This window comes from Hylobates moloch, unplaced genomic scaffold (genome assembly GCF_009828535.3).
Source record: "Hylobates moloch isolate HMO894 unplaced genomic scaffold, HMol_V3 SCAFFOLD_34, whole genome shotgun sequence".
NCBI lineage: Eukaryota > Metazoa > Chordata > Mammalia > Primates > Hylobatidae > Hylobates > Hylobates moloch.
This window is the reverse complement of record NW_026652309.1, coordinates 3173086-3196831: the sequence shown is the minus strand read 5'-3', so window position 1 is coordinate 3196831 and position 23746 is coordinate 3173086. Positions and strand designations below refer to the sequence as shown.

Below are 23746 nucleotides of genomic sequence, written 5' to 3'. Positions count from 1 at the left end.
ATTATTTAGATCTCCACTGTCTAGTACAGTTGCCACTAGCCACATGTTAAAATTAAAAATTCAAATCTTCAGTCATATTAGCTACATTTCAATCCTCATAACAAATTTCTGTTGTATAGCACTGACTTAGATCATTTTTATTTATTATGACTGTCAATATTACTTGGTTTAAAACTACCATCTTGCTTTATTTTTCTCTTGGCCCCACGTTAATGATTCCATTTTATTTCCACTATTATCTTGTTTACCTCTTTGTTTTTATTACTTTAATGATTTGCTACAGTTTATAATATCCTTCTATGATATATCAGTCTGTGTTCAAATAATAACAGTTTCACATATAAGAACCTTGCAAGAGTGTCCTTCCATTTCCCTTCTCCCAGGCTTTGTGCTGCTGTTGTCATGTTTTACTTATACATGTTATGAAATCACAACACATTTTTTTGCATTAAATAGTGACCTTTCAAAGAGACCATTAGTCTTTTTTTTCTATCCTTGTGCTAATATCACGATTTCTAATTTTTGTATCATACTAAGTCTTACTGTCCAGTGGTGCAAATTTTCTGTGTTGTTCTTCAGCAATGTCTTGGCTGTTCTTGACCTGTTTCAATATAAACATTAAAATCATCTTGTCCTTTTTCACACACGCCAACACGCTAATCCCTACTGTGTTTTTGATTGGCATTGTGTTGAATTTATAAATTGATCTGGAGAGAAATGATATCTTTATAATACTGAATCTTCTAATATATGAACATGGATTACCCTTTCATATATATTAGGATTCTTGAGTTTCTCTCAGTGTTTTTTTCTACTTCTCTGTGTTATGGACTTGGACATCTTTCCAAGGGGTTTGATATGTTTAGTGCAGTTTTATGCTGTTAATATGGTAAATGGCATTGTTTTGAAATTTTCATTTTCTTTTTATTTGTTGATTATATACAGAAATACGACTTTTAAAAATTGAGGTTATATCCAGTAACCTTGCTGAATTTATTCATTAATTTATAGAGCTTATCTGTATACATTATTTTATGTGTTCTCTGTATACTTTTATATCACCTGGGAATTAGATTTTTTAATCTTTATTCTAATTCTTAAACATTTTACTTATTCTATGAGATCAGGTAGGATCTCTAGTTCAATGTTCAATAGAAATGGTAATACTAGGTATTATCCTAATCTTAGGGGGTAGCTTCTACCAGCATACCATTATGTTTGCTATAAGCTTTTTGTACCTATTCCTATCACATTACAAACATGCCCTTTTTTTTTCTTTTTTTTTTTTTTTTTTTTTTTTTAAGAGAGACAGTGTCGCCAGGCGCAGTGGCTCACGCCTGTAATTCTGTAATTCCAGCACTTTGGGAGGCCGAGGTGGGCGGATCACGAGGTCAGGAGATCGAGACCATCCTGGCTAACACGGTGAAACCCCATCTCTACTAAAAATACAAAAAAAATTTAGCCGGGCACGGTGGCAGGTACCTGTAGTCCCAGCTACTGGGGAGGCTGAGACAGGAGAATGGCGTGAACCCGGGAGGCGGAGCTTGCAGTGAGCCAAGATAGCGCCACTGCAGTCTGGCCTGGGCGAAAGAGCGAGACTCCGTCTCAAAAAAAAAAAAAAAAAGAGACACAGTGTCACTATGTTGTTCGGGATAGATTTGAACACCTGGGCTCAAGTGATCCTCCTGCCTCAGCCTCCAGAGTAGCTGGGAGGACTATAGATTCACACCACCATGCCCAGCAGAAGCACTCTTATTTTGTTTGCTGGGATCTTTGACTTTTTTTTAACGTGGATAATGTTGACTTTATCAAAATATTTTTCTACATGTATTTGTCTAATCACATAATTATACTCTTTTATGTTACTGTGGTAAATTATATCATTAAATTTTCATGGAATAAATACACTTCTGTCAGGACATGTTATTTTTATTAAATACATATCACTGGCTTTAGTTATTATTTTTTAGAATTTTTATGTATGTTTATAAATGGAGACTATCATATAAATACTTTTTTATAATGTGCATGTCAGATTTGGCGTCAGTGCTATGCTTGCCTGATAAAACTGGTTGAGAAACTTCTGTGGAAGAGACTGTATAAAATTGCTCTTATTCCTTCCTTAAGTGATGAGTAAAATTCATCAGTGTTGCCATCTGGACTTCAAGTTCTTCTTGTATGATAGTCTGATTAAAGAGTCAGTTTCTTTCATAGTTGTAAGGTTGTTGATACTCAGATTTTCTATTTATTCTTGTATTGGTTTTAATACATTGGGACTTTTTTTAAGGATTTTGACTCTTTCATATATGTTTTCCAATTTATTGACGTAAAGATGTTAAGATTCTATACTGAGACCCCGTTTTCATTTCTGATATTAGTTTTGCCTTTGATCAACTCTATGATATGTCTCTTCCCTGTTTCACTGATTTCTACTCCCATCTTTATTATTTTTGTCCTTATTCAATATGCTGTTCCTTTTCTAACTTCTTGAGATAGACAGTTGTCACTGATTTTCAGTCCTCCTCGGTTGTATTCCTTGTATCTTAAAACTTTAGGCCAGGCACAGTGGCTCACGCCTGTAATCCCAGCACTTTGGGAGGCCGAGGCGGGCAGATCATGAGGTCAAGAGATCGAGACCATCCTGGCCAACATTGTGAAACCCCATGTCAACTAAAAATACAAAAATTAGCTGGGCATGGTGAGACATGCCTGTAGCCCCACCTACTCAGGAGGCTGAGGCAGGGGAATCGCTTGAACCCGGGAGTTGGAGGTTGCAGTGAGCCAAGATCGCACCACTGTACTCCAGCCTGGTGACAGAGCAAGACTCCATCTCAAAAAAAAAAAAAAAAAAAAACTTTAGGCCAGGCCTGGTGGCTCATGCCTGTAATCCCAGCACTTTGGGAGGCCAAGGCGGGCAGATCACGAGGTCCGGAGATCAAGACCATCCTGGCCAACATGGTGAAACCTCATCTCTACTAAAAATACAAAAATTAGCTGGATGTGGTGGCGCGCGCTCCTGTAGTCCCAGCTGCTCAGGAGGCTGAGGCCGGAGAATCAGTTAAACCTGGGAGTCGGAGGTTGCAGTGAGCCAAGATCACACCACTGCACTCCAGCCTGGTGACAGAGCGAGACTCCATCTCAAAAAAAAAAAAAAAACTTTAGGCCAGGCGCAGTGGCTTACACCTGTAATCCCAGCACTTTGGAAGGCCCAGGCGGGCGGATCACAAGGTCAGGAGATCGAGGCCATCCTGGCCAACATGGTGAAACCCTGTCTCTACCAAAAATACAAAAATTAGCTGGGTGTGGTGGTGCATGCCTGTAATCCCAGCTACTGGGGAGGCTGAGGCAGGAGAATCACTTGAACCCAGGAGGCGGAGGTTGCAGTGAGCCGAGATTGTGCCACTGCACTCCAGCCTGGGTGAGAGGGTGAGACTCCATCTCAAAAAAAAACAAAAAACTTGACTGTGGCTTTTGCTGGATCCAACAAGTTTTTTTTATAGATCATTTCATCATCATTCAGTTCAGAATAATTTCCAGTTTCTATTTTGATTTTATCTTTGATCTAAATGCCTTTTCTATGTATGTCTCTCAGTTTCCAAATAGGGATATCTTCTAGTTAACTTTTTGTTAATGATTATTGGCATAATTGTTTTGAGGTGAGAGAACATATTTTGTATGATATACATCCTTGGAAGTCTGGTACTGTTTGCTATGTGGATCAGCACGTAGTCCATCTTGGTAAATGTTCCATGTTTATTTGAAAAGGTTGTATTCTCTACAACTGTTAGTACTGTGTTCTCTGAAAGGAATTAGGTCGAGTTTACTAATCATGTTCATTTTTTCTGTTGTCTTTGCTGGCTTTTTGGCCTACCTGCCTTTATAAGTTACTAAGACGAATGAGTTAAAATCTGTCACTATGGTTGTAAATTTATTTCTCCTTTTCATTCTATCACTTTTGCTTTATTTTGCACCTACATTCCATACATACAGATTTAAAATTTAATATCTTACTGATAAAGCAAACCTTGTAACATTGTGAAATATATTCTTTAGTTCTAGGAATGTGTTTTGCCTTGTCAGCGTTTGCATAGTGGATCTTTTTCCCGTTTTTTTTTTTTTAACTTTCTGTATGTTTATATTTAAGGTAGGTCTCTTGTAAGCAGCTTATGATTTGATTTTGATAATAGATTCCATATAAGTACCACCCACCTTAATCAAAAAGCAGAAATTTGCATCGCCTCAGAAAGTTCCCTCTGGGAATCATACTCTCCATAAGCAACCACCATTGCTTATGGGGAGTTGATTTTAATCAATATAGATAAATTTCCCTATTCTTGAATTTTACATAAATGCAATAACACAGTATATAATCTTTGGTGTCTTGATTTCTTTTTCATGAAATAATGTTTTGCGGATTTAACCTTGTTGCATGTCCCAGGGTTTTGTTTTGTTTTGTTTTTTATTGAACTGAGGAATGATATTCTCTTATGTGGATAGACCATAATTTGTCTATTCCTCCCCCTAGTTGGGGACATCCAAGTTCCAGTTTTTGACTATTATGAATATACATGCTATGAACATTCTTTTACAGGTTTTTTTGTGGACATAGGTTTTCATTTCCTTTGGGAACTAGAGTAGAATTGATAGTTGGTAGGGTAGATGCTTCTATAACTTAATATGAAGTTACCAAACAGTTGTTCATGATGACTGGGCCATTTACCCTCCCGCTGGCAAGTCCCCACCCATATTTGGTACTGTCTTTTCAGTTATTCTACTGGGTATAAAATGGTATCTTATTGTGATTTTAATTTGCATTTCTCAGATAACTAATTTTAAGTATCCTTACAAGTGCTTATTTGTCCTTCATATGTCTTATGAAGTCACCATTTAAGTCTTTTGCTCATTTTTAATTTTTTTGTCTTATCTCTTGCTGAATGTAAATTTTTAATATATTCTTTATATACTCTTGTTAAATATATTTATTGTGAATATTTTCTTCCATTTTATGGTTTGTCTTTTCATTTTCTTAGTGATGTCTTCTGATGAAGTTTTAATGTTAATGAAGCCCATGTTATTTTGTCTTTGATTTATGCCTTTTTTGTTCTCCCAAAGTAATTTCTGTCTGCCCTAAGGCCTCAAAGATATTCTCCTGCATTTTCTTCTAGAATCTTCGTAATTTTAACTTTATGTGTAGTTCTTTAATCCATCTCAAATTAATTTTTTTGTATTGTGGGAGGTAGAGGTAAGGTTCATTATTTTCCCATGTGTTTATCCAGTTATCTTAGCATTATTTGTTAAAAAAAAAAAAAATTTCCTATTGAATAGCCTGGCACTTTAAACAAAAATTATAATATTGAGGCCAGGCATGGTGGCTCACATTTGTAATCTCAGCACTTTGGGAGGCCAAGATGGGAGAATTGCTTGAGCCCAGGAGTTCAAGAGCAAACTGGGCAACATAACAAAACCCTGTCTCAAAAATTGAAAAAAATATATGTATATATTTAATATTGAGACTTTGATCCATGAGCATAGTATATCTCTCTTCATTTACTTAGAAATTCTTTAATTTCACCCTGCATTGTTATGTAGTTTTTAATATAGAAGTCTTAAGAGTGTATTTGTTAAATTTTTTCTAAATATTTCATGTTTTCTTAGCTAGTATAAATGGAATTGTATTTTTTCATTTTTATTTATAATTGTTACCCATGTGTAGAAATACCACTGATTTTTCTTTATTAAACTTGTATACTTTAATCCTATTAAATTCATTATTAGTTCTAGTAGCTTGTCTTGTAGACTCCTTAGTATTATTTACATACAGAATCATGTATGAAAATAAAGGCTGACTTCTTCCTTTCCTTCTAGTTTTTTCCATGCCTTGTTGTACAGGCTAAGACCTCTGTTACCATACTGAATAAGTGGTGAGAGCCAACATCCTTACCTTTTCCCAGTGTTAGGGGGAAAACATTCAGTATTGTACTAGTAAGTTTGATGTTAGTTATCGTTTGCCCATTTTTAGGATGAGAAAGTTTTCTTGTGTTTCTGGTTTGCTGAGAGTTTTTATCAAGAATGGGTCTTGTGGCCGGGCACAGTGGTTTATACCTGTAATCCTAACACTCTGGAAGGCCAACGTGGGAGGAACGCTTGAGACCAGTGTGGGCAATATAGTGAGACCCTGTCTCCAAAAAAACAAAAAAATTGAATGGGTCTTGAATTTTGTCTTGATATTTTTTGCATCTATTTAGATTATTTTGTTTTTCTCTTATGTTAATATGGTGGGTTACAGTATTAAATATTGCTAAGTAACAAATCGTCCCAGTATTTACCTGTCTGAAACAACAAACATTTGTTGCCTCACATTTTCTGTGTATCAGGAATCCAAGTGGCCTAGCTCATATGGTTCTGGCCCACTCTCATGGTGTTGCAATCAAGATGTCAGGCAGGGCTGCAGTTATCTGAAGGATCCTCTTCCAGCAAGGCTTACTCACATGGCTGTTGGCTGGAGGCCTCAGTTCCACAGTTCTTTGCCCTTTGAGCCTCACCATAGGGCTGCTTGAGTATCCTCACAACGAAGTAGCTAACTTTCCACAGAGCAAATGATTCAAGAGAAAGAGCAAGGAAGAATCTGCAGTGCCCTTTATGACCTACTTTGGGAGTCATCTACCATGGCTTCTGTTCAGAAGGGAGTTACTAAACCAATCCCAAACTCAAGGGAGTAGGGAATAAGCTCCATGCTTGAAAGTAAGAGTATCCAAAAAAAGAGTGAATTACGTTAATTGAATTTCCAAAGTTTAACTTATTTTATAGCATTATCTGTATCTAATCGTGAGTAAACATCAGACAAACTCACATTGATAAGCGTTTGACAAAACAACTGGCTTACAATCTCCAAAAATCTCAAGGTCTAAAAAGTCAAAGAGAGACTGAGAAACTGATCCAGATAGAAGGAAGCTATAAAGAGTCATAACAATTAAACGCAACATGTGCTTTTGAACTGGATGTTTTGCCAAAGGGATATTTTCAGGACAATTGGCAGAACTCAAATGGGTTCTCAGGAATAGATGGTAGTAATATGTCAATGTTAAGTTCACAGTTTTGATGATCTTACTCTGCTTACATAAGAAAATAATCTTGATTGTAATTAATCTACACTAACATTCAAAGGCACTAGGCAACTCACTTTCAAATGGATAAATCCTATACCTACAACTTTTCTCAACTATTTGCGAAAAAAATGTTATATATATTTTTTGAGACAAGGTCTCACTTTGTTGCCCGGGCTGGAGTGCAGTGGTGTGATCACAGCTCACTGTAGTCACAACCTCCCGTGCTCAAGCGATCCTCCCACCTCAGCCTCCCAAGTAGCTAAGACTACAGGTGCTCACCAACACACATGGCTAAATTTTTTTTATTTTTTGTAGAGACTGGGTCTGGCTATGTTACCCAGGCTGGTCTCGAACTCCTGGACTCGCAATCCTCCTGCCTTGGCCTCTCAGATTGGGTTACAGGTGTGAACCAGTGGCCAGCTACATTCTTTATATTGTACTTGCAAGTTTTCTGAAGTTGGAGATTATTTCAAATTTTTAAAATGATGGCTATTTTACTGTATTTCCTCGCCCCCCCCCCCCCCACAATGTCATTAAAAGACAACTGGCTATTTGAGGTTTAAAAAAAGATGGTAACATTGTGCTGTGGATGTCCTCTTCACAGGATCTAGGCTTTCCTGAACCAGCCCCAGCTCACTTTTTCTCCCTACATAGGTAGTCTTTACTTTAGTCAGGCTTTGATACACCACTCTGGGCACCATGGCTCCCTTCCACCTTCCATACTCAAGAATACCTACCTGCTTGGCCTACCTACTAGCAACTTTTGGACTAAATAATTGTTCAAAAAAAAAGACCAGGAAGAAAGGAGGAAGAGCAAAAGTAGTTTTATTTTACACACATATTAGCATTACCATTGCTCTTCATTCCTTCCTGTAGAATTGAGTTTTCATCTGATGACGTTTACTGACAGTCTAAAGAATTTCTTTGAGTGTTTCATGTATTCAGGGCTGGTGACAAGATTGCCTCGGTATTTGTTTATCTAGGGTAATAATGTCTGCATTGCATATTCCCTTTTTTTTTTTTTTTTTTTTTTTTTGAGGCAGAGCCTCGCTGTGTCACCCAGGCTGGAGTGCAATGGCGCTATCTCGGCTCACTGCAAGTTCCTCCTCCTGGGTTCACGCCATTCTCCTGCCTCAGCCTCCTGAGTAGCTGGGATTACAGGCACCTGCCACCATGCCCAGCTAATTTTTTGTATTTTCAGTAGAGACAGGGTTTCACCATGTTAGCCAGGATGGTCTCGACCTCCTGACCTCGTGATCCGCCTGCCTCGGCCTCCCAAAGTGCTGGGATTACAGGCGTGAGCCACCGCGCCTGGCTGCATATTCACTTTTGAGGTATGTTTTTGCTAGATGTAGATTTCAGATTTTTTTTCTTTCAGCACTTTACTGTGTCATTCTGTTTTATCCTGGCCTTCATTGTTTTTGTTGAGTGGCCTGTCATCCTCCTTCACATTGTTACCCTATATGTAATACCTTTTCATTCTCTGGCTGCTCTTAAGACCTGTTCTTTATCTTTTGTTTTCAGTAATTTACTTTAATATGCTAAATGTGTAATATACTCTGGGTTCACTGAGTTTCTTAGATCTGACATTTGATTATTTTTACAAAATTTGGGACATTTGCAGCCAAATTGTTTTAAGTATCTGTTCTGCACCATTCTCTTGGTCCTCTTATGGGATTCCAATTGTATGTATGTTAAACTGCTAGATATTATACCACAGGCCATGGAGGCTCTGAGTTTGTTTTCTTTTCACTACCCCCATCTTTTTCTCTCTATTCTTACAATCACATAATTTCTCTTGATCTGTCTTTATCTTCAGTTGATTCCTCTACAGTGTCTCCAAAGCTGTTGGCCCTCTTTAGTCATGGGTTTCACATCCAGGGGTTCCACCAACCACAGATTGAAAGTATCTGGGGGGGAAGAGTCTGTATATGTACTAAACATGTACTAAACATATACAGACTTTTTTTTTCTCGTCATTATTCCCTGAATGATAAAGCAACTATCTACATAGCATTTACAGTGTATTAGGTATTGTAAGTAATCTAGAGAATACTTAAAGTATATGAGAGGATACATGTAGGTTATATGCAAATGCTATATCATTTTATATAACAGTTGTGAGTATTTGCAAATTTTTATTCGTGGGGAGTCCTGAAACCAGTCCCCTGCAGATACTGAAGGATGACTATTCTGTTCAGTATATCTAGTATTTTTCCCCCAGTATTTAGATACTGTCCTTAATTCTAGAATTTTCATTTGGTTCTTTTATATATTTTACATGCATAGCTCCCCCATCTGCTCACTCAATATGACTTTCTTTAAGTCTAGATTATATTTATAGTAGCTGTTTTTAACATCTGTATCTGCTCATTCCAGCATCTGGATCATCTCAGGATCTGTTACATCTACTGTTTTTTTTCTCTTGACCTTGGGTCACATTTTCTTTGATTATCTGGTAGTTTTTTATTTTGTACTGGACACTGCAGAAGATACACTGCAAAGATTTTAGATTTTCATATCTTCCGCTGAAGAGTGCTGTTTTGTTTTAACGGAATGTTAAATTATGGGCTAATCATCTTGAACTCGTGGAAGCTTCATCTTAACACTTTGTTCAGACGGTTGTGTTGGGATGTTGCCTTATGACAAATCCTTATTCTTGGGACACTATCTTTGCTTCTGAGATATGGCCTACCTCATTATCATTCAGGGTGTCCAGTGAGCCTCTGGATTGGCAGGATTTAAACTCCCAACTTTTCTCCCCTACAGTTGGAAACAGCTAAAATCTCTGCTCAGCTCTTTTTTTGGCCTTCCAGCTGTTGCTGTCCATTAGACTCCTTGGCATCTCCCCAGTTGCATGTGCAATTATAGGAGTCAGCTGTGGCTCTGAGAGGAGTCTGTGTATGGATTTGCAGCTCCTTCTTTTCTAGAACATTCCCTCTCTATTTCCAGCCACACTGGCAGCCCTGAACCTCATCCTCTGTCACTTCCAGCCAGCGCTGGTGGTTTGTCCTCACCTTGATTTTTTATCACTTTCTTCCTCTCTTACTACATTTCACCCACATGGCCCTTCTTTTCAAACATTTGATAGTCTCTCCCAACTCAGGGTCTCTGTATTTACTGTTTCCTCTTTTTGAAATGTTCTCCCCGCTCTAAATATTGGAATGGTTGGATCTTCTTACCTTTTAGGGTTCCTCCAAGTTTTTATTATCATCCTATCTCAAATTACCACTCCAGTCACTATCACCACACGGTGTTTTTTTAATCTTCGTAGTAAATATTAAAATCTATTTGTTTATTTATTGTCAGTTCCTGCCACTTGAATATAAGCTGTATGAGAAGAGGAACCTTATCTGAAATGACCACAGACAGCTGTATCCTCAGCCCACAGTAGACGCTCAATAAAAAATTATTATTGAAGATTTTCATAATCGTATACATTTATTGTCTCTATTTAACCAATCTCTTATTGACCGTTCTCTTATCAGCTTTTACCCCCATTATTCCATTGAAACACCATTGTTATAGAGTTTGACTAAATATAAACCACAAATATAATTCGCTTTTTATTGTATTTGCCCTCTAGAAGTATTTGGCATTATCTTGACTTTTTTTTTTTTTTAATCCTCTTGTTTCCTGGGATACGGTTCTGGTTCTCGTTTCTACCTCTTGGGGCTTCCTCCTTCTTGTGTTTCTTGGCTTCAGTGTCCACCCCTAAAACGTCGAAACAGTGAGAATTTCTTGCGTAGTCTGTGCCTCTTCCTAGGTGATTTCATTCACACTCACCACTTTGATGGCCACCTTTCTCCAGTGACTCCAGGTGACTGGTATTTAAACAGAGACACCTGGAACTCCACATATGTACCACTGAACTCCTCTTTCTCCTCGGTCATCCCCAGGTACCTTGTTCTGCCTTGCCATAAGGGAGCATTTAACAAGTCCTTCGTACAACCACTATAAACAACTTAGCAAAAATTATCAAATATAAGTGGTAATGATAATGATGGGCATATTATATCCTTTAAATGTAATAACTCAGTCCTTTAAACAATCCACTGTGCTTTCCAACTCATAAAAAGTCACAAGAGACCGTCATTCTCACCCAAACAGCCAAAACAAGCAAGATAAGTTTTTAAAAGCCCATTAGGCAGCTGAGCACACAAAGAAACCTAAATAAACTAAACTTCAATAAGTGATAGACCATTCAGAAGAGAGCCATAGCTGCTCTCATCCTCTATTGAAACAGAGGGACAGGGAAACTTTGCTATAGATGGGAACAGTTGGGCTCTTAATTGTGGAGACTTGAAGTGGGGCAGGTGAGCTCAGAGCAAACTTTCCACAGAAATTTCTACTTTTGCTGGGCATAGGGTGACAGCAGCCAAGGTGCAAGAATCCATGGGTGGAGCTGCAATGCAAAGGAATCTCTTAAAAATCTTGATCCATTTCACTAACCCTCTCCTCTGCTGTTTCCAGTCATCTTATAAAATGTCCATATAAAGTCAGATAAGTAGCAAGTATCCAAACTGAAATGCAAAGAGAAGAGAAAGATTTTTTTTTAAAAGACATCCAAAATCTGTAAGGTGCTGTCAGTTTCACAGTTGGCTTCCCTGAAAGGAGAAGGACAAAGGAAAAAAATAATTCAAGAGATAAAAGGTAGGAGCTTTCCACAATTAATGGAAGTGATCAGCGTATAAATCTGATAATTTCTGCAAACTCTCATCAGGATAAATACAAAACAAACCACAACTCCACAACCTAGGTATATCGTAGTCAAACTGCGGACAACCAGAAATAAAGAGCAGATCTTAAAAGCATCAGAAGAGGGATAAAAAACGTGTTATATACAGGAGGACGGTGATAATAATTATCTCTGACTTTTCAGCACAAACAGTGGAGGTCAGAGTATAATGATACAGCATCTTTAACATAGTTTAAAATATATATATATATAGGTGGGGTGTGGTGGCTCACACCTGTAATCCCAGTACTTCTGGAGGCCAAGGCAAGTGGATCACCTGAGGTCAGGAGTTCAAGACCCAGCCTGGCCAGTATGGCAAAACCCTGTCTCTACTAAAAATACAAAAATTAGCAGGGTATGGTGGCGGGTACCTGTAATGCCAGCTACTTGAGTGGCGGAGGCAGGAGAATCACTTGAACCCAGGAGGCGGAGGTTGCAGTGAGCAAGATCATGCCATTGCACTCCAGCCTGGGCGACAGAGTGAGACTCCATCATAAATAAATAAATAAATAAATAAATAAATAAATAAATAAATAAATAAATCCTGCCAGCTAATTCTGTATCCAGCAATAATTAATTAATTAATTAAACCTGCCAACTAATCTGTATCCAGCAAAAACTTTCTTCAAAAATAAACGTGAATGAAGACATTTTCAGACAAAAGCTGAATTTGTCTACAGTAGGCCCATATCAAGAAATAGTAACAGGAGCCTGTTTCATCCAGCTAAAAAAACACTATTGGCTTTAAATATATATGTAACAATTATATTGTTTGTTTGTAACACATGAAGAAGTTAAGTAACAGGCAACAGGAGCACAATGGATGGGAGGGGAATATATGAATATGTGGAATTCAGCTGGCAGAGTCTTACATTATTCATGAAATAGTATAATATCATTTGGAAGTAGATTGAAATTTAAAGATGCATACTGTAATCTCTAGAGAAACTATTGAAAAAATAGGGACACACAGAGAGGTATAGCTAAAAATCCAATACAAGAAATAAAATTGAGGGCCCAGCGCCATGGCTCACACCTATAATCCCAGTGCTTTGGGAGGCCAAGTTAAGGGATGATTGCTTGAGGCCAGGCGTTCAAGACCAGCTTAGGCGGCATAGCGAGACCCTCTCTCTACAAGAAAATGAAAAAATTAGCTGGATTTTATGAGCCACACCTCTAGTCCTAGCTACTTGGGAGACTGAGGTGGGAGGATTGCTTGAGCCAGGAGTTCAAGGCTACTGTGAGCCATTATTGTGCCATTATACTTCTTTAAAAAAAAATTTTTTTTGGCCAGGTGCAGTGGCTCACACCTGTAATCCCAGCACTTTGGGAGGCCGAGGCAGGTGGATCACCTGAGATCAGGAGTTTGAGACCACCCTGACCAACATGGTGAAACCACGTCTCTACTAAAAATACAAAAAAACATTAGCTGGGTGTGGTGGCGGGTGCCTGTAATGCCAACTACTTGGGAGGCTGAGGCATGAGAATCGCTTGAACCTGGGAGGTGGAGATTGCAGTAAGCAGAGGTGGCACCACAGTACTGCAGCCTGGGCAACAAGAGCGAAACTCCATCTCGAAAGAAAAAAAAATCTTTTTTTTAAGAAGCTGAATACTGCCCTCCATATTTGATCTATCCAAAGAAGATAGAAAAAGAAGAGCAGAGAAACAAATACCAAAATGGGGAACATTAAACCTGCCATATAAATAATTATATGGACTGTAAGTTTTCTTATTTTGAGCTTTTTTTTTTCTTTTTTTTAAATTACAGACTTCATGTTTTGCCTGGGATAGGGACAATAGTTAACTGGAAATGGGCATGAGGAAACCTTCTGGTCATTGGAGATGTCATGCATCTTATTCTGAGCAGTAGTTACACAAGAATATTTTGTATGGACTCTGTGATGTAAAATATATCACAATGTCTGTGAATATAATGTCTGACAATTTTACTGTGTTTACCAACTTTGTACTTTTTTTTTTTTTTTGGCCTTATTGTATTGGCTAGACCCTGTAGTCCAATGTTGAATCGAAGTGTATGAGTAGACATCCATGCCCTGTTCTTAGGGAATAGTTAAAATTAAAAGAGTAACCAAATGTTGGCAAGAATATGGAATAACTAGAACTCCATAAATTTCTAATAAAAGTATAAATGGTTTAACTACTTTGGAGAACTCTTTTTATGTTTACAAAAACACTTGTACAAAAATGTTTCTAGCAGCCTTGTTCATTATAGCCAAAAACTTGAAACAACTTAAATCTCTCAACATAAGAATGGGCAAAGTGCGATATAGTCACGCAATTGAATACCATCCGGCAATAAAAAACACTGTAGATGAATTTCAAAACCATTGTTACATAAAAGAAGCTAGACACAATAGAGTACATATTTTATGATTCCATTTATTTGAAATCCAAGGACAGTTAAGCCTCATCTCTGAAGTGGAAGTCAGAAACGGCTTGTGTGGGATGGGGACACTCTTAGTATGCTGTTATGCCGTCACCTCATTCCCTTTGCTTCAGCAGTTCTTCTAGGTCTTTGTCATACAGATAAACTTACATCATTTCTAAACCGATTAATAATTCTCCAAGGTTAACACTTACAGCATTGTTTATGAGTGGGGGTCTGATTATATCCATCATGGTGCAGGTCCTCAATATAATAAAGGAAAAAAGCCATCTTCAGAAAACTTGATATACTTAGGTTGGATGATCTCCTAGGTATAGGATAGAGAAAAAAAATCAAAGGTACGTAGTATGTATTGCCATCTGTGTTTAAAAATAAAAGAGGATACAAGGGAAACTGTATATGCATGTGCTTTATCTAAACCTAATGTATTTCCGAAAGGAGGTCTAAGAAACTGCTAAGATCAAACTTCCAGGGAGAGGAATTCAATGGCTGGAAAAGGAAGGTGGGAGATGTTTGGGTCTATCCTTGTTTTGTACGTTTTGAATATTGAAACATATGAATGTATTACCTATTTTAAAAATTAAAGAATACAGTTACAGTTTGGAAATAACTGAAATAGTTCATCACACACAGAGTTGTCTGAACTGACAGAAGCCTGCTACGTAGACTTGCTGAGAACTCTCCCTTTCCCTTACCCCAGTTGATACCTTGTGGATTTTGTATATTAGTCTTAAGTTGTCCCTTTTGTCCCTTCCTGCCCATCCTGTCTTTGTCCAGGATCATTTCCATGGGCCACTTAGCTTGCTTCCCCTCCTTGCTGTTTGTTTTCTTTGTTTCTTTCTTTCTTTCTTTGTTTTTGAGACAGTCTCTCCCTCTGTCACCCAGGCTGGAGGGCAGTGGCGCAATCTCAGCTCACTGCAACCTCCGCCTCCTGGGTTCAAGCAATTCTCCTGCCTCAGCCTCCTAAGTAGCTGGAATTATAGGCGCCCACCACCACGTCCAGCTAATTTTTTTGTATTATTAGTAGAGACGGGGTTTCGCCATGTTGGCCAGGCTGTTTTCGAACTCCTGACCTCAAGTGATCCACTCGCCTTGGGCTTCCAAAGTGCTGGGATTACAGGCACGAGCCACCGCGCCCGGCTGCTGGTTTTTTTTCAATCATCCAGCCCAAAATGTCAGCCTTGCTGTTCTTTTTGACCCACTTCCCTTCGTCTTGTCTGTGCCCTCCCAGCGCTTACTATTCCCCAGTTTTTGCCTACATCATCTGTCTCTATTTCTGTCCTGGAGGATCCTTAAAAGTAGAGACTTTAAGGATACTGCCTGGAATCTGGGGGGATAAAAAGTATTTTATTGTCTCTTGGGAAAAATAAAACTAGTTCATGAAACTGGTAGGTTTTAAATTGTACCAATATTGTTGCTTAGGGAAGGCTCAGTTTTAAAAAAGAGAGTGATTTTTTGAAATATTCAGTAGTAATTCAAACGAAGCAACATAATGCAAATGGTACACAGAAATGTACCGTTTTTTGAATATTTTTAGAATATCTCTGAAATATTCACTAGTAGTACAAATGGAGCAGCATAAATGGGGTGGCGGAGCTCTGGCCTCCAGGAGATGCTGGCTTACAAGGAGCGGGGCCTCACACCAAGGAGGCACTTGTTACCAACCTTCACCTGCCTGGAGCCTTCTATGTGGTCACCGAACTGCACTCTGCCCACCCCACCCTCCAGGTCTAACCCCGCAGAGCAGCCAGGCTGCTGCTTGACATTCACGATTCTCTACTTTGATTCCTGCCATTGCTCTTCATGGAATGGGACTCCCCTGGGGGTCCTCGCCCATCTTCTCCCTCAACTTTCTGGCTCAGCCCCATACTTCACCTCTTCTCTGAAGGCTTCCCTGATGCATTTGTTTCCTCTTGCTGCTTTAACACATCACAGCAAACTGAGCAGCTTTAAAAAACACACATTTACTCTTTTATAGTTCTGAAGGTAAGAAGTCCGAAGTCAGTTTCACAGGATTAAAGTCGAAGTATTGACAGAGCTGGTCCTTCTGGAAATTCTGAGGGGGGGGAATTCATTTCCATACCTTTTTCAGCTTCTAGCAACTGCCTTGGCTTGTGGCCCCTTCTTTCATCTTCAAGGCCCATCATTCTCTTCTCCATTTCCATTTTCAGATCACCTTCTCTTCTGGCTCTCACTCCTGGTCCCACCTGAGTAATACAGGGTCCTCTCCCCATCACAAGATCCTTAATTTAATCACATCGGGCAGGTCTCATTTGCCATGTAAGGGAATCTGTTCATGGGTTCTGAGGTTAGGATGCAGATCCTAGGATGCCATCACCATTCTCCTGCTCACACTCTGTCCATTCTTCACTTACCTCATAGGATAATTACCTGGTAATTATCTATTCACCTGACCAGTACCCCCAATGTAAGCCACTTGAGGGCCGTGATGGGCTCTTTCTCATCTTTCCTGCCTGGTGTTCCTGCCATCTGGTAGAAGTCCAGGTGTTTGAAGGAGTGAACAGATTGCCCAGTACAAATAGCACTGTAGTTCAGAGCACAAACTTGAGGTTCGACTGCCTGGCTGTGGATCCTAATTGCACCTCTCACCAGCCCTGTCTATTCTGTGTCCCATCTGCAAAATGGTGATGAAGAATAAAACCCAGCCTGGAGCCCACAGTAGAGGGGTTCAGTTGGGTCACATGTGAAATCATTAGAAGAGTGTCTAACAATAAAGTCAAGACAGTTTTGTCATTGTTGTTGATTTTGTTTTTGATGTGAAATGGTATATGTTATGTAAATTATTATTGACAAGTTTAGGAAAGGATAGGCTTTTTGCTATTTAGTTTGTTTGTTTATTTTTATTTATTTTATTATTATTTTTTTTTGAGACGGATCTCGCTCTGTCGCCCAGACTGGAGTGCAATGGCGCAATCTCGGCTCACTGCATCCTCCACCTCCTGGGTTCAAGTGATTCTCCTGCCTCAGCCTCCTGAGTAGCTGGGATTGCAGGGACCTGCCACCACACCCGGTTAATTTTTGTATTTTTAGTAGAGACGAGGTTTCACCATGTTGGTCAAACTGGTCTTGAACTCCTGACCTCAGGTGATCAGCCCGCCTCAGCCTCTCAAAGTGCTGAGATTACAGGCATGAGCCACCGTGCCCAGCCTGTTTAAAGAAATCTTTTCCTTGATTTTAAATATTTTCCAGAAAGTTTTTAGACTGTATGATGAACATGTAGAAGGTGATAAAGGATTTGCTTAGGATGACCGTGAACCTGTGGAACAGTCCGTTGTGCACCACTCTGCTTTAAGTGGGTATCGACTGCTTGGGAGAGATTACTGTGCAGAGTTAATCCTTAGATCTCATTAGCCTAAGAGATGGTGGAGATTCAAGAAAAGATTAAAAGGTGTGTGTGACTATGGAATGCACATAATATTTCACTGAATTTATGGATACACTTGAGACTTCTGGCTTTTTGAAGCCACTCTAACATAAGCCAAATGTGCCCTTAAATTCGGCTAACCCTCACTGAGGACCCATCAAGTTCTTTGCACCATTCTAACAGAGATAACTTTGTGAAGGTCCCTTGATACCTCTGTTAGAGGAACTTCTAGATGTTATGTGCCTTTGGTCTTTTTATGTCTCAATCTTGGTATTCAGTGGTGTTTCCATCATATACATAATCCAGAGATCCAAGGGTTTTTTGCATGAGATTTCTAGTTTTGAGAAGTGAGAATCCTTTGTTAATTGTAAAATGTGCTGGATTGTTCATCCTCGGGAGGCACTGTATGCCATTACGGAGATGACAGCATCCCGTATGCCATGCAAAGAAAAGGGTTTGCAGTAAAGAGAGGTGCTGGAATGTGATGTCAGAGCACACCTATGTTCCAGGAGAGCTAAACAAGTCTACTGCAGTTAAAGAAAAGAAACGTTTGAAATGCCTTGCAGCAAGTATTTTCAATTGAGAGCACGTACTCTGACCAAAGATCGTGACTACTTGGTGTGCATGAAGAAAGTCATATTTTTAGAATGCCATGAAGAATGGAGAAGTATATGAAAGGCATTCTAGCTTTAGGAAATAATGCTAGTAGGGATTTCAGATTAAAGACATAATAAGATCTGCCTAGGCAGAGTGAAGAGAGACGGTTTAGTAGTGAAAAATAAAGTTATCAGACAAGTAAATGGCAGGCTGGAAAATAAAAATGTATCATTTGAATGGCAGGGAGCCATTGCCAGTTTTTCAAAAAGCAGGATATTGAAGTTATCATACCCTCTGCATCATTTAACTTGATTGTTAAAGTAGTGATCCTAGAGTTCTAGTGACAGTGGGAGGGAAAAATTGTAGTAGTCCCACTCGAAGATTAGGGTCCAATTTATGAATTTATTTCAGGGATTGAGGTTCAAGTGTAGATTAAATATAAAATGAAGAACCAGACAGCTCTACTTCAAAATTGGATGCAAGTAACAAAGGACAAAGAATAGTTGCAGACTCGTTTCTGTTCAGTGGAAGGCAGACATAACGCTCGGTGATTGAGATCTTGGAATTTGCGGTGATTTGTGGGGACAGAGTGGAAATAAAGCCCTATTTTCACCATGTTGGGCAGGAAGGGTGATGAAGTATCTAAATTGTGTAGTTAAACTAAAATCAAGCAGATTTGGAAAAGTGCTGTTCTCAACAGATAAAGACCTGACCATAGGAAGGAATCCATTGTTGAGTCCTGCAGGAGGCCTTCTGCCTTGGGGCCAGCCCAGAGCTCGGGAGGAGCCACAGACAACCACCCCCTCCAATGTCTCACCCTGAATCCAGGTGTTACTACTACGGAAAAGAATCCAATCCTAATGTTGAGGAGGAAGTGGTTCTTACAGATGTGATAGGCCAAGATTTTAACCTCTCAGAAATCAACAGAGATGCATCGTGGGGTTGAGGGGAGAAAGGTTGGCCACTTGAGCTGTGATGTGGGGTTAGGAAAAAACTGATTGAAACGTGAATGAGCAGGAAAGAGACACCCCCTCCTTCCAAAAAGCGATATGACTTCTTTCTTAGCAGAATTCCAGAGCTCTGAGTGAGAGAGGAACACAGCAACTCTTTGCTATAACTCCTGGATTTTGCTGGTTGCCTGTGGGCTAGAAGGAGTTGGAGCTGGTGGCTTGGCAGAAGGCAGGAAGGACACTGCTTGGGCATACTCAGCCCTGCGCTGGTTTGAACCACTTCCCGCATACCCTAAAGGCCACACACCTTGCTACGGTTGCAGAGCCCAGGTCTGCTCTAATCTCAACGTTTTACCTGCATTTCAATAGTACTTCTCACTTCATGCTTCAGGAAGTGCTTGGCCAAGACACCCTAGATCTCTTGGCATAATAGCCACCTAGCTTGTAGGCTACATGATAAATGTTTTGTTGGAGTTCTAGGATAGCAAGGAGATGGAGAGATAAGGAAGATACCCCTATTACAGAGGAAGAGTTACAGCGAGGCCCCTGCACTCAAAGAACTTAAAATTCTCATGAGTGAGTCAGACATTGAACAGGCAAACTTTAAAAAGAAAAAAACATAAATGAACTACTCAGATGTTGTGAAAGGTGCTCTAAAGACAAAGTGCAGTGGTGAGTTGGGTGGGAGGCTGCCTGGTGGGGTAGATGGCACAGGTGTCTATGGTCATTAACATTTAAGCTGAGACCCAAAAGGTGGGGAGCATCTGGCCAGGGGAGAGCCAGTGGGAAAGCATCCTAGGAAGAGGAGCAGTCAGTGGTCAGTGGGAAGGTGGACGCAGGGACAATTGAAAAGATTTGAGACTTGAGGAGACCAGTTTGATGACTGCAGTGGCCAAGGCAGGATGTGCTGGGGTCATGAACCAGGGCAGCATTGACACATGACCCAAAGAAAAGACATCTCTGACTCAGCGAAAGTCAGAAAAATGGAAGTCACAGCAAGTATGAGTGGAAATTCGTCTGTTCTCTAGTTGGAAGTGTTGACTGGGGAGCAGTTGAGAGTCTTGGGGCTTATCACCTTTTTTCTCTGAGAAGGCTGAAGCAAGCTGTTGTCCTGAAGAGACAGGTAGCTGGAAGTGGTAGAGAACTGGAAAGGAGGAGAGAGAATGTGGGATAATTGCTGTGGAATGGAAGAAGGCCTAAGAGCCATGCCCAGCAGACAAAGCATAGAATCTTCATGCCCGTCCACGTAGTTTTGTAATTTTTCTTCCAGCGAGGCCACCACCCAACCATTGGGTAGAGGAAGCAAGTGGAGAGGCTGTTGGGGCTTTTCTGGGTGGTTGAGACAAGACAAGCAAGGAGGCTAGAGAACTGGTGGTGTGGGCAAGTGATACTGGTGATCAATGGACTGGAAGCCAACAACAGAGACTTAGACCCAAGAAGGGAGCTTGAGGTACAGGAAAACTTCAGGGTAGACAGGAAGGAGGCATGGTGAAAGTGATGAGAGGGGAGAGTAGAAGGGTGGTCCAGGGTCAGACAGCGAGTTAGATTTAATCCTTCAGGGCACTTTCATTACATCATAGCTGCCATTTTGTCTTTTATCTGACTCAGTAATAAGTCAGTAATAAGTAATGTTTTCATTAAGGTAAATGCTTGGCAGGTAGGTTAAACTTCATTGAGTCCCAATCCTGTCATAATTATTGTGTATACCTTTCTCAGCTTTTTGTCTACTTGAAATATATTTCTTCTTTCGTCCTTTGAGCAGCCAAAATGGAAGTGTTGGATGTGTTGGCTCTGTTGGTAGGCTCCTTTTGAATGCCTGTTGTCACTCATAAATGTAACACCACAACAATAATTGATGGAGAGTTGAGTTGCAAGCTTTTAGGACTAATTGCAAAGTCTAAACTAAAACATTTCCTGGAGCTGCCTTTAAATAATAATAATACCTTGTATAGATATAGTGCTTTACAATTTACAGAGCACTTCCACATACATCATCTCATTTAATCTTCACAATAAACAATGCTTTTTGAATGCTTAGATCTTCCCTAAGTGAGAAACCATGTTGTACATCCTGATTTAATCATAGTGAGTCGCCAAAAGTTCTTGATACAATAACCATTTATGAGTACCTTCTGTGTACAAAGCACTTTACTAAGGATACCAAGGGGTAAATTTTCAGTAAATAAATATCCAATAAGTAGTACCTATCAGTAAATATGATCTTGCCTCCTAATTTACCTTCCCTTCCTAGTCACAGTCACTATTTTGGAGGCTACTTGCCATGCCATAAATTTATATAAATATTGCCAGGAATTCATTGTATCAGAGTTGAAGTTTTAAAACTAAGGATTCTGATACTTGTCTAAGCTCATGATTCATCAGAAAGTCAGCCTGTCTATTTTAACTTGCACTTTTCTTGAAGATTATTAATTGAATCTCAAGAAAAATATTTCAAGGCCTCAGCATATCTGAAAATGCCAGCCATTGAGTTCAATGTCCTGATTGGAGTGATTTGGGTACAACTTGGCCAAAAAATAAAAGTACAATTTGGCAAAAAAAAAAAAAAAAGCATAACTTCGTACTTGGTTCCAGAAGGCTTATTATTGATTAGAAAAGAAGACACACCCATCTCTGGGCTCTACTGGCTAAACTGGGATGCTTTGAGGAGACTGGAAGACAAAGGACTTCCTGGGAGGCTGCCCTCTGGGTGAGGGGGGAATGGAAGATAGTATTGGAGCTGGGCCCAATCCCAGGGCAAGAATCCTGAACCTGTGTCCTGGAGTCCCCCAAGTGTCCAGGCGTGTCTTCTGGGCCACCATGGCTCTTAGAGGATACACAGACTTTGAGGTCTCACTCAAGATCCTCCAAATGTAGAACCCCCAAAATACTAGGAACCCTGCCATCAGAGTGTCCTGGGCAGAGTAGCTCCCTGAAAGTGAGCGGTGTGACCTGCAAACCATGATTCCTTCTCCCATCCGGATGAATGAGGCTTGGGGCTGGATGAGGCCCCAAGGTGTGATGTTGAACTTCAGCTGAGAAACCCGTTTTGTCGATGAAATGCAGGTGGTCCTCGGGCGCTGATGATGAATCAGGTCCCCAATGATGAATCGGGTCCCCTTGGTGCAGCCGTTACTTCTCCAGCCATCTTCCTGCTCCTTGTTCAACACCTTAATGTTATTAATTCGCATGTTAACACTAGCTGTCACTCACCTATTTACATGGGCATGTGGTTTGGGAATTGGGGGAGGACAAAGCCAGATCCTAAAAATTTTTTTTTTAACGGGTGTATACATTCCTGGGCATAGTTTTTTAGGAATATTTTCCCATGATAACATCTTTTTAAATAACAGGTTCTGTGTTTTATTTAGAAGGGAGGCTAATGTCTGTATTGCCAAACTATCTCTTGATTCTTTTGATACGAAGCTTAGGACTCTTCCTTCTTGGTGTTGGGCAGATGTGCCTAATGCTTTATTTTGACAGAGGATATGCACTCAGCATCTGAGCATCCCATAAATACTCCAGAGAGGAACACAATTAGGATACAGCGTGGTGCTGGGAGATTGAGCGTTGGTTGAGTCTAAGTGATGTTTCCGACTGGGGCTGGAAACGTGCTTTACGTAATTGTATTCTGATCATTTAGGTCTCTCTTTATAGGGCATCTTTTATGACCAAGACTGTCCAGTACCAAAATGAGCTACATAAATTCCTAATCTGGGATACAGCTGGACAAGAACGAGTAAGTCACTCTTTAATTTACTCTGTTTTTCTGAGGCCCAAATGAAAGTTCCAACTAAACTGTCAGCATCCCTGTCATCTCACGTTACTCACTTCTCTTCTGTGCACTGGAGACACATTTATTTCCATTTGCGTAGGCCAGCCTTTGCCTTTGCCTTTTCAATTAGAGCCACAGAATCCACCGATGGAGAAAGTGATAATGGGCATTGAGGGCATTTTTATACCTTGCAGTGTCTTAAAGTAAATGCTGACCAGTAGGCCTGATAAAATCCCACTCAGAGCACTGTGTATAATTTGGGGCTCTCTCCTCTAGTAAAGATATATAAAGCAATTAGTGGTAGAAAGGGTGAGTTAAGCACAACTCATTTATCGCTGCCTTTTAAAAGCTAAAGAGGGAACTTTACAGCGTATGAAGTGTGAGATGTAAGTGAAAAGGGTAAGCTAACACAGTGCCTTGCAGTAGATACTTAATAAATGCCTAATGACAAAATTGGCCATGATGGTTATCTACTTAAGGAAGAGCCTGAACCAGAAGCGGGGCCTGGACGTGGCAGCGTAGGTTCTAATGGAATTTGGGGAAGCCCACCCAAATCAGAAAGGGCCGGGAAGGCAGGGATGGGGACAGACACATCTGCCTCCTCCCCTTTCCTCTGGGTACTGAGACACATCTGCCTCCTCCCCTTTCCTCTGGGTACTAAGTCCAATTTCCCTTCCAAGGTGTCTCTGGCAGCCACCGTTTAATTTTGTTTTCAAACAGTACAATCCAAACAGCACATCTGATAGATGCACGGTGCCATCTTAAGCTCTTAAAAGTGTACCAGAAGTAAT

General features: G+C 40.0%; 1 protein-coding gene across 1 annotated transcript in view; it reads left to right on the top strand.

Moving 5' to 3' along the window:
- Positions 1 to 23746, top strand: part of LOC116463358 (ras-related protein Rab-22A) — a 60443-nt gene that overhangs the window by 13073 nt on the left and 23624 nt on the right. The window contains exon 3 of the mRNA XM_032146430.2: positions 22838 to 22919. Coding sequence (XP_032002321.1) covers positions 22838 to 22919 — 82 coding nt within the window. The remainder of the gene's footprint in view (positions 1 to 22837; positions 22920 to 23746) is intronic.